We start from the raw sequence: 12,342 nt of genomic DNA on the forward strand, positions 1-12,342 counted from the left end.
TGTGTGTGTGTGTGTGTATGTGTGTATGTGTAACTTATCTGCTGTAACTTTTCTTCCCACAATAATCCTGTTCTTGGGTAATCAGTCAAGTAATTTTAATCAAAATCGAATACGTTTTTAAAATGATTGGTGAGTCTCTTTATTTCATCATACTTGTTATTCTAGTAGTCTCCCATAAGCCAACAAATCAGTCAGGCAGTCTATAGAAGGAATTCAGCTTGAGGCCATTAACCTAGAAAGAGTTTCCTCTCTAAAAATGCCAGTAGGTCATTCACTTCTGGAATGTTGAAGTCTGGTAATAATTAAATTATTTCAGTGGCGTCACCATGGCATTAGCCACATTTTTTTCAAATCACACTTTAGATTATCTACATGATAATCAATAACCCTTCTTTAACTTCTCTTACTGAAGAGTCACAAGTCTTCCTTCCTTCATTCTCGATTCTCCTCCTTTCTCTAATGCACATACACGTACACATACACACACATTTCAGAGTGCTATATGATCAAATCTTCTAAGGCCTGACATTTTTCTTATTACATATTCTCTGCTTTATCCAGAGTTGTAGGAAGTTTATCAATCCTTAAAGGTTTCTTTGATGGCCAACTTTTATTGTTGACTGTTTTCTTCTTTTCCTTCTTCTTCTTCTTCTGCCTTTCCTCATTGCCTGAAAATTTAGACTTTATTTCCTCCTATACATCCTCAAATATCACCATATACCATATTCCTCATATTCTAATTTCCTCATATAATATTTTTATACTTAATATATTTAATATTGTATATTTACATCTTTGGGATGTTATATTCATTTTTTGCAGTCTTTTCCTCCATGAGAAAAAAGCAGTGGGTTCCCTTCCTTTCCTCATGTATTACCTCTGTGAACTTCTAACCAAAATGGTCTTTTCAGAGGTAAGGAGAGTTTGTCTTTTTCCTCATATCCCAGCTGATTTACAGACCTAGCTCTTGCTCATCATATCTACTATATCTGTTTCCCTTTGCCTTTTTCCTTCCATGGCCAGAGTAGCAACTGCTTTATTTTCCCTCTGCTCTTGAAATGCTTGTCCCATGTCCTTTCCTTCTCTTAGAGCCCCACATCTTTTTCCTGCATTTATTTGAGCAAGTGTTCCCAGCTTAGTTCTTTCATTTCCCCTTTCGTTGATTATAATATAGCACATAAAATATAACATACAGAATGCTTTGGGATGAATATTATAAAGTTGACTTTCTTCCCCAGAACAACTATTTACAAGTTTTTCCCTCCCCTCATTTTTTTTTTTTGTTTTGTTTTGGTTTTTTTTTGTAATTAAGGACATCAACCTTATCCTCCATGGCTAAACCACATTTCCTTACTTACTGAACGCTAACTTCATGACTTTGTAAAGTCTATCTTTGGCAGATGCCTGAGGATACCCATCCCATGCTGGGAGTAATCTTTGCCTGTCTCTAAATGAAAAGTATTAGGTTGATAGTCCAGTCAGCTGCCCCTTGCCACAGCTGTCCTTCACACATACACTTTCAATCCAAACACTTACCAGTCTGCCAGTTTCATTGGAGATGAAATCTAATCTAATCTCTCATGCTATCTTGCTAAAGTAAATTGTAATGTATCCTACAGTCAAAATTTCATGCCTGAGGAGAATGAACAGAGCTTTTATCCATGACGGGTTCACGCAATCACCACAAAGTTTTTCCAGACTTGCCTTCCACTTTCTTCCGAGGCATTCATTCTCTAAACCAAATTCAATTTCTTTGCTGCTCCAAAGCTCATGTCAAACTCCTTATTTCCAAAGACTCAAATTACTGTAAATAGGTCCCTTGGGTTCTTCCCAACTGAATTTATAATGAGGGTCCCAGGAGAAATTACCGTACCTTGGGGCTGGTTTCCATCATGGAAGCAGAACCTCATAACATTGTTGATTGAAGGAAGACTTCCATTTTCCTAGCAGGAATGCAAAGATTCTTTTTTCCTTTTTTTTTTTTTTTCATCTTTTCTTCTACAGGTCCTTTAGCCAAGACAAAAGCGATAAGACAACAGGATTTTTCTGCCGTCTGCCTCCTTAGTTCATTCATTCTGTTCAGTTTTCCCATATGCTCTGTGGATGTCACTTGGGTTCTCTCATTGGGAGCTAACTCTCAGCAACTTCCCTGACAAAGCAATAGGTTCTCAGGGCCTGCTCTCACCAACCTTGGAGCACTGTTCTCTCCACCAGGCTCCGAATGGCCCCAGGCTCAATCCTCTAGCCTCCTGGAAACTTTGGAGTTTGCCTGTCACAATTGCATTCCTGAAACCCTTGTTTCCCTCTTCTCCCCTCCCCACCCACCAATCACATCCTTGGTTGTATTGCCTTCTATACCAGAGGTGATAGCAGTTTCACTCCCTGCCTGCATATTTCCTCCTAAGAGAAGTGGGTTACCCTTCTCTTTTGCTTGGAGTCTGTCATGCAGCCCTGGAGGACATCACTGATCACTTGGCTCACCCCCTTCAACTTCAGGCCAAAGTGAACCTGACCATGTCAGTGCAGAATCTTTCCCCAGGAATTTATTACTGGAAATAAAGCGAGGCTTTGAATTGCCACATTGAGTCATATCTATGTAGGAAGGGAAAACTGATTTTCAGCGAGGGAAAGGGAGAAGAGGAAGAAGAAAGAAAGAAAAAGGAGAGAGGGAAAGAAAAGCAATTGGTTGAGTAGAGAAAGGCAGAGAAAAGAGACCCCATGTCTTTAAAGAAGTAGAGAGAATAGGCAAAATACATGATTTTCAAGTTCCTATACCTTCTTTCTTATAAAGCCCAAACTCTTGTACCCTTCTAATAAAGTCACTTTATTTGTCCAAGCTGATTTTGATGAATTTGCTTTCTTACATCCAAATGCCCACTTATCAAGTTATATCCATTAAAGGTAAAAATGACAGTATTATAAATAATAATGATAATAATAATAGCTACTATTTATTATGCACTTACAATGTACCAAGCACAGTCCTAAACACTTGACTTACAACAATCACATTCTTACAGATATCTTGTGATATAGGAGTTATTGATAAGAACATTGACATGACGTAGGTTTGGCAATGTGTCTAGCTGCACAGCTGTTAAGTGGCCCTAATGGACCTTTGAAGCCAGTTCTGTCCTCTTCTCCAAAACCACATGCTATGAGCTGATACATAAAAAACATTCCAAACAGCACATGGCACATGCATACGGCAGTTCAAGATTGCTAAACCCTTAATGTGTTTTAGTCAGCGGGTACGAGCAGCTACAGCGTTTTTAAATGGGCATAGCAAAGCCATGCCAGGCAGGATCATGTAAAATCTTGCTACTCAGAGAGTAGTGGTTGGATGAGGAGCTTGGAAATCAAACGGAACTTGTTGCAAACTCAAAGCCTTGGGCTCCACCCCATACCTACAACTGCATTTTAGCAAGATCCCGTAAGCAATCTGTATGCACAGTCAAGTTTGAGAAACTGTGCTAAGAGACTCAAAGTAGACGTTGCTGGTGAGCTAAGATAGTATTTCGCTTATGTGATTATTATAATTATGGTACAGTCTCTAAGATAAATATTTAGCTACAGTATCAGTTGTCTAGAACTGAAGTTGAAAGATGAAAATCAGAGATAACACTGAGGTTCTACTAAACCCTATCATTGAAAACGTAAGAATTTGTCAAGGAGTAACTGATTATTTCTATACCTGAAGCATAACCGAGACTATTTGGATTCTCTGTCAACTATAAATAACTGTTTCTATATTGAATTTTATTTTATTCCATTTTATTGTTTTTAAAGACAAAGCATGGGTCTATTTCACCTTAGTATGTTGACATATTAGGTGCTTTCTTTGGCTACCCAGGTATCTTTCCAGCAGAGTATCCAAACTTGGGCTTGTTGTAAGAAGACTCTTGGATAAGCCCATACTTCCAGCCTTTCTACAAGAATCTAAATGAAAAGATTATAAAAATGGACACAATGCTCATCAGCTTAAAACTGGTTCATACTTTGAGTGCCACTGGTGAAAATTTATCAACTTTTCGGAAAGCCAGATTCCAAAATGTGAAGTGTGAGTGACAACAACTGCTATTAAGTTTAATCTAAAAAAATGTGTATAGAACTCTATAGCACAGGGAACTATATTTAGCATCCTATGATAAACCATAATGGAAGATAATATTAAAAAAAGAATGTATATGTGTAACTGAATCACTTTGCCATACTGCGGGAATTAACACAACATTGTAAATCAACTATGCTTCAATAAAAAATTTAAAAATTTAAAAAAGAAAGGAAAAGAAAAAGAAAAATGTGAAACGCTTAGAACATAACTGAGATCAACATCTCAGGAGTGAGCTGATGGAACATGTGACTTAACATGAGAAAAACAGGTATTTATTTTCACACATGATTTTCATTTACCTATTTGGGATTTAGCTTATGTACTCAAAACATGGATGTACCAGAAGTCAACAATTTATTTATGGTGGATATAATAATGATGACAAATAATGCTGAAATAATGTCATATTCTTGTCCTTTGTACCCTACCATGGAAACACTCCATGGGTCCATGATTATGGTGTGAGATCTTGGATATGGGTAACTGGCTCTACAGATATTTCTGCACCCACAGGCTTTACAAACATTTACTTCCCTGTCTCCTGAAAAAGCTAAGTGTATAAAGAAATTGTGGAAAAACTGGCATGTAATATAGCATTTCCAATCTGTTATCGGTAAATGTGAGACATGCCTTTGTGAAACCAGAGAGGTCAGATACAAAGACAGCAAAGGGAATATTAATCAGATACTAATGATTAGAGAAAGACAACAAGCCAGGACTGGCATCTTTTATTCTGGGTTTAGCAAAAATTCTTTTAAAAATATTATAAAGCACCCAAGACTAGGGACTAGGGCTTCATATAGATGGGACTAAGGAAAGTAAATACTAAAAAAGGGGACTATAGGGAAGCTGCTTCCTTGAATATTCTTAACTTCTGGGAGCAAGAAATTTTGTGAAGGTTGAAAAGATTTAAGTGGTCTGGGATTTTACAGGTCTTTGTAAGTAATAGGGTGCAGATGGAAAACCTAGTGTGCTTCAATAAAAAATTCATATATATATATATATCTGAATCATTTTTCTGTATACCTAAAACTAATACAACATTGTAAATTAACTATACTTCAATAATAATAATAATAATAAACTTCATCGAGCTGAAAAAAAAGAAAGAAAAGAAAACCAAGCTCCATGTCATCTGCCAAGGAGCAGATACTCAATCGGTACATTACCCTGACTATAGGACCCCTTAGCCTGTGTCATCTCACCATCTCCCAGACCTCTACCCACCACAGCTACCCAGATTCAAACCTAAATAATTGGAAAGCAATGCTCAGTGAGATTTCCAAAGGTCCCTACTAACTCTGTGAAGGCACCTTGCTTTGTCTTCTCCCCCAACACATGAGGTGTTTCTCCTCTCCTTCCTCCCTCTCCTTCCTCCCCCTCCTTTCCGCCTCTCCCTTTCCTCAGCCTCCCTGGTCTCTTACTCTCCTCTGCTCTTATTCATGCTAACCCTGGAGCAACCAGGCTATCTCCTATTCTGTGTCCTATACCCCGATGTGATTCTTAATGAAATACGTTTCAAGAACCCTACTGATTGGATCCATGACAAGTGCATCATTTATAGGAGCAGCTGGGCCCTCCGCAGCACAGGACCATCTTTCATCCTTTCTTTACGTGCTTTTTCCACTTCTGCTCCACCTTAGCCCTCCTACCTTCTCCACCTCACTGGAGGATATCAGCTGTGAATTCTTGGGTTTCTTTCTCCTTTCTTTCTTCAATATTCTTCTTGACGAATAGAAGAGTCCCCTCACTTTCTTAAGGTATATCTCAGAAGTTATCACATTTTAGTTGTCACACTTGGAGGGATCTCTCAAAGGATTCCCTTGTCTCATCCTCTCTCACCTGCAAAATCCTAACAGTTGACCCACCCATTAGCTCTTCCTTCTCTCTGCCACCCTTTACATTTTGTGTTTATCAGAAGTCTTTTTTCTTTTTATGTTTGTGGCCCTCGATTTGAATTTTTCAATAATCTTTCCATTCTCAATGATTGTTGGATTTTTTGTGACTTTAAAAAAAGGGAAAGAACTTTCACAATGATGGTTATTAGAATCTTTGTAACAAGAAGGGCAGCCTTTTTGTTTATGAGTTGGAAACTGAAAAGGTCTGACTTCCCTAGAATTGTCTGTCCTTCTCAAATTATGTATAAATTGTTGACTACTTTTTAAAAGCCTAAGTAGAGCAGAACATTTGGGAAGCTTTTGAAACACTCTTTAACTGTCAGTACCTTCAAGGTATGGCTCTAAATTTTCTCTCTTGACAGAAGGCTTCTGGGAATAACACTTTCTATACTTAATCTTTTTTGTAGTGGCCACTAACAGTTAATTTTCCTATCAGTGCCCTGTACTAGTATGTATTTTATCATAGAATAGTGGTTAAATGTATGGCCTTTAGGGACAGATGGCTTAAGTTTAAATTCCAGTTTCTACTATGTGACTATGGATAAGTTACTTAATCTCTCTGTGCCTTCATTTCACCACTTATAAAATAGGGATACAATTGTCAATTACCATAGGATATTATAAGCATTAAATGACTCACCGCTGTGCATAGTGCTGAGTATATAGGAAAGGCGTATTATTATTGCTATTGTTATATGTTATTATCATGGTTAACCCTGTAAGTTCTTTGCATTTCCAACTAAATTGTTAATCTCTTAAGGTCAGGCATTTACATCATTAATCAAATAAAAAACAAACTAATACAAAATGTTTGAGGTAACTCACAGATATGAAACATATTCTTTTCATACTTTTAAGGCATTTATAATTGGTATTCAAGCATCAGTAAATACTGACATGTTATTGGGTTTTAGATGGTATTTTATTTTTTCCTTTATTACATCTAGTTAACCTATAATCAACAGACAATAACTGAATACATATAAATTATTCCTGAAAGGCACAATTTTGATTTAAAATATAACTTAAATATATTCCAAATCTGAAATATGTGGCATGTAAAAACAGTGTTTACAAAATTAACTTTTTTTATATCATTTTAAAAAGTCTATGGTGCACTTAGGACAACTCTCTTCTCCAAATTCCTAATAAAATGTCCAGTTTTCTGAAAGTACTTAACGGTATTTAGACTAAGTATACATTTCCAAACACTCACATTATTAGTTAATGCATTGCAAATGGACTTCTGAATGAGGTTACATATTGCTTACGCTGCAAATGAAAAATGCAAAAGAGTGAGGAATTAGGACCTATTGAGTACGAGAGGAAGTCTTAATGTTTTCTTCTACTTCCCTCTCTCTTTCTTAATTGAAAATCATCCCAGTCAGTACCATCTTAATCAAAGAATATGAAAATGTTTCATGTTAAGACTCAGAATTGCAGAATCATATATGGATGGAAAAAAAAAATCAAATCCAACTGCCTTATTTTACAGGTGAGAAAAATGAGGCCTGTAGCATTCATTTCAATTCAGACTTGTTTTCAAAACAACATTCATGTCCTTGAGTTATTTACTTTTATTATTTATTTTCATGATGTTCTATTGACCACAACTCAAAATACCAGTGTGCTCACAATGGCATGCATTTGGATATGGTCCTTTCTACATGTGGCCCTTGAAAGGACTGTCTGGTCCTTGTGGGGAATTTTCCTTTGTGGTATGAAAGCCAGGAGCTCCTGATTTTCCTTTGTGTATTTTTCAAGAGAACACTATCATGTAACATTTGGGACCAGAAAGAAATCTTTATGGTATATATTTTACAGATATTTTCTTTTTGGATTTTTTTTTCTTCAAAGAGAAGAGCCTTTATGAATATTTCACATAAAACATATTGTTAATTAATAAATTGTCAAAGATTGGTAGATTCCATCCCTGTGTGGGCCCATTTAAATATGTCCCTCAATAGCTAATATTCATTTATTTTCCAGTCAAACTTAGCTACAATTTTGAAGTGCATGGCTTTAACATTTGATACATTCAAGCCATGAAAACGAGTTTTTGAATAAATGCAGTATTCAAGGAAGCCTCAACCAATACTGTAACAAGTTAAATTGTGTTGAAGCAACGTCAAGTACCAACTAATCATATTTTTACAAAGCCCTTTTAGAAATTTTCACGTTGATGTTACCAAAGACTTCGGTTTATTAGCATTTGGTTAATTGAGAAACCATATTGAAATAAAAGCGGAAAGGCAGACCAGAAGGACAGAAAGAGACTCTCCCCATCTCGCTCCCCACCCTCCCTCCTTCGCAAGCTTTCTGGGAGTAGCAGGTTCCTGCAAGTGCCAGGAATCCAGTCTCGGCGAAGCGCGGAGCACTGCAACGCCTGGGCGTTCCCATCTGGGGACGGCAGGCTGCTTGGAACGTGCAAAAACACCTGGCGTGGTTCTCGAGAGCCCTAGAGACTTCAGTCGCATTCCGGTCGACTCCAGAGTTGTAGACAGAAGCCCCTGAGCGGTCAGAGGGGTTTCCTGTGTGTCAGCAACTTCACTTTGCCGAGACAGCTGGCGGAAGAGCCAAGGAGCGCTCGCGGGCCAATCGCTCCCCAGCAGCCAGCCCTAGCCCTGACCCTGACCGATCGCGCCCCTCGTCTTCGCCGCCGACTCCGGTAGTGGCAGCGGGGCAGAAGCTGAGCGCGGGGGGCCACGGCGAAGACCGGCTCTCTCAGAGGACGCCTCCAGCCGCAGGAGCACACCCTGGAGAGCGCAGGCGGGCTTCGTGGAGACACGCCCCTCGCCTCCCCGCGGACCGCGGACTCGCCCGGGTGCCCAAACTCCGCCCATCCTCGCAGGGAGCCGGCTCGCCCTCCCGCCGCCTGCCCTCGAGACTGAGCGGGTCTCTGGCAGAACCTGAGAGCTCACACAGGCGGCGAGCCGGACGCGATCCAGAAGCGCACGATTCTGCGGCCACGCGCACTCCGATGGACCCCAGAGGCTGAGCGCAGGGGGCGCGGAGGCAGCGGCGCGGGCCCTAGAGCCGAGCTGCTGGCTTGCAAGGTAGGGAGAAGGAGAATGCCCAAACCAAGTTGATCTTTGGGGAAAGGAGGCTGGGGCGCGCCCTCCCCACCTCAGAGCACAGCGCCGCGCAGCAAGTTTGGCTCGCTGAGCCCGCGGCGCGCTGTGCGGCGCGAACCCGCGGTCGCTAGGGAAAGCGCAGTCGGAAAGTTGTCGGCGGCGGGGTCCTGCGCGCCCTGCTGTGTAACCTCGGCGGGACAGGGAAGTTGCTGGTCCTCCGGCCAGCCCGGTTCGGTCGCGGCCCCGGGCTGATTTCATGGCCCGCGGCGCACGCGGGGCCGGAGCCGGCGTGGGCGAGCCCCCGCGCGCCCCCTCCCGCAGGGTTCCCCGGCGCCCGCTCCAGTCGGCTCGCCCGCCTTTCCGATGCTCGCTGCGCCCCTCGCCGCCGCCGCCGCCGCCCTCCTGCCGCCGCTTGCCCCTTGGAGCCGCCGCCTAAGTCGGGGAGGAGAGAATGACCGAGGTGCTGTGGCCGGCGGTCCCCAACGGGACGGACGCTGCCTTCCTGGCCGGCCCGGACTCGCCCTGGGGGAACAGCACAGTGGCCTCCACCGCCGCCGTCGCCGCCCCGTTCAAATGCGCGCTGACCAAGACAGGCTTCCAGTTCTATTACCTGCCAGCCGTCTACATCTTGGTGTTCATTGTCGGCTTCCTGGGCAACAGCGTGGCAATATGGATGTTCGTCTTCCACATGAAGCCATGGAGCGGCATCTCCGTGTACATGTTCAACTTGGCCCTGGCCGACTTCTTGTACGTGCTGACTTTGCCGGCGCTCATCTTCTACTACTTCAATAAGACCGACTGGATCTTCGGGGATGCCATGTGCAAGCTGCAGAGGTTCATCTTCCACGTGAACCTCTATGGCAGCATCTTGTTCCTGACCTGCATTAGCGCGCACCGGTACAGCGGCGTGGTGTACCCGCTCAAGTCTCTGGGCAGGCTTAAGAAGAAGAACGCGGTGTATATCAGCGTGCTGGTGTGGCTCATCGTGGTGGTGGGGATATCTCCCATCCTCTTCTACTCCGGTACCGGGATCCGGAAAAACAAAACCATCACCTGCTATGACACCACCTCAGACGAGTACCTGAGAAGTTATTTCATCTACAGCATGTGCACGACTGTGGCCATGTTCTGTGTCCCCTTGGTGCTGATTTTGGTCTGTTACGGATTAATTGTGAGAGCTTTGATTTACAAAGACCTGGACAATTCGCCTCTGAGGAGGAAATCCATTTACCTGGTGATTATTGTACTGACTGTTTTTGCCGTGTCCTACATCCCTTTCCACGTGATGAAAACAATGAATTTGAGGGCCCGGCTGGATTTTCAGACCCCAGAAATGTGTGCTTTCAATGACAGAGTTTATGCCACTTATCAGGTGACAAGAGGTCTAGCAAGTCTCAACAGTTGCGTGGACCCCATTCTCTATTTCTTGGCAGGAGATACTTTCAGAAGGAGACTCTCCCGAGCCACCAGGAAAGCTTCCAGAAGAAGTGAGGCAAATTTGCAGTCCAAGAGTGAAGACATGACCCTCAATATTTTATCCGAGTTCAAGCAGAATGGAGATACAAGCTTGTGAAGATGCAGGAATCCCCAAACACCCACTTTTGTAACATGGTAGGATGCTTAATATAAGAGCCAAGTGCTTTTTTCTCTAAGTTTCGAGTAAGTTTAGAGAAAATTCAAACCAAGAAAGCAGTGAGTTTTTTAAAAAAATAAGAGTGGAAATGCCTACACCCACACTCAGCTTGTTTGGGTTTGCTTTCAAGGACTTCCTTCTTTCTAACCAAAAGTATGTAACATAAAATACTACTATCCTACTTAAATATTTACTTTCTCTTCTGCCTTTAAAATGTGCAAGCTTTTCTGTTTAAAGTTTACATGAGTATTGGAACTATTTGGATATTAATAATTTCTCCAAGAAAACTGACCTTCTGAAACTGGAGTTTGTGATTCATCTAGTCTTTATTGTTTTTAATAATCTGAAGTAGGAACAAATTGAAGTTCATATTTTCAAATTAGCATAGTACAGCAAAATACTAAACGTGGTTCATTCAGTAGCAGATGAACAGATTGCAGCTGGGTGTCTTTTTTGGTCCTGTAAGCATAGGTGGTGGCTGGCTGAATTACTTTGGAGAATTAAACAGAAAAGTCAAGTCAATGAATTTACAAGTCTAAAGAGTGATTATCTCCCAGTTATTTCCAGAAAACTGCTCATCTATGTTGAGTGCTAAATGTTTGGTGGTGGAATCCTGCATATATTGTCTTACAGATAAAATATCTTCAAAATAATCAAAGTGCATGTCCTTTCCTTGTAAACACCATGAACTCTGTTAGACTTCCTGTGACAAAGAGCATTTACTTGCACTCCTGCTGTGCAGTGCCCTAGGAGTGTGTTTGTGTTCCAGTACAAATGCTCACTTCCATCTGTAAAAACAGTTTTAAAAATCACAGAAAAATTACAGATCAAAGTTGAAAAACTGTTAGCAAGTTGAGGGATGCTGGGCAGGAGGGAGAGTGGTTGACAGTCATGCATAATGCATAGCCTGCAAGCATATTCTCGAACGTATGAGGCAACTAGGAGTGGGGAGAAGACATTTTTAGAATAAGGACTTTAGTTTAAATTAATTATGGTATAAAGGCTCTTTTTTTTTCCCCACTTCTTCCAAATGCTGGAAAACATTAAATGCAATATAAAAAGAAGGCAGAATTTGTACGGGTTGTGTTGATAGAATGAGATGCAATAATGCTTTACTGGATCTTATATCCTCATATTTGAAGGAAAAAATTCCAAACATATGGGAAAGGGACATATGAAGAATTAGATTTAAGTACTTGAAGTAAGCAGACTAGTAATAATTTAAGAGGAGACTACCGGACAGTGTTTCCTTTTATATTTTTCCCTCTGCCAGGAAATAATGACAAATCTGTAAAATACTTCAATAACTTTAATAACGATTTTCAGTGGATATTGAATTACTGCATTTCTAGCCCTTGAAATGGTCAAATTTGATATGATGCCGATATGAGGTGAGGTGACAATTTACAAGACCGAATAAATAAATCCAGTGTCAAAGGAATTTTTAATTGTGGAGACACCTCAACAAAGCCAACGTCAGAGTCTGCAACTGACGGTGGGGCAACTTGTTTGAAAGCACTTTATATGTAGAGCAATTTGGGGCTGTGTCTCAAGGCAAGAACCTTAACGCCCTGTGGGACCTGGTGACAGGGGAAGTCAGAGCTGGGCTTCAGTTCCTGCAGG

General features: G+C 41.3%; 1 protein-coding gene across 2 annotated transcripts in view; it reads left to right on the forward strand.

Moving 5' to 3' along the window:
• The first annotated feature begins 9,150 nt into the window (after window positions 1-9,150).
• P2RY1 (purinergic receptor P2Y1) overlaps window positions 9,151-12,342 on the forward strand; it is a 57,053-nt gene continuing 53,861 nt past the window's right edge. For both annotated transcript variants that reach the window (XM_057738353.1, XM_057738352.1), the window contains exon 1: window positions 9,151-10,697. In XM_057738353.1, coding sequence (XP_057594336.1) covers window positions 9,538-10,659 — 1,122 coding nt within the window. In that variant the 5' untranslated portion in view covers window positions 9,151-9,537 and the 3' untranslated portion in view covers window positions 10,660-10,697. The remainder of the gene's footprint in view (window positions 10,698-12,342) is intronic.

This window comes from Hippopotamus amphibius, chromosome 6, assembly GCF_030028045.1.
Source record: "Hippopotamus amphibius kiboko isolate mHipAmp2 chromosome 6, mHipAmp2.hap2, whole genome shotgun sequence".
Taxonomy (NCBI): Eukaryota; Metazoa; Chordata; class Mammalia; order Artiodactyla; family Hippopotamidae; genus Hippopotamus; species Hippopotamus amphibius.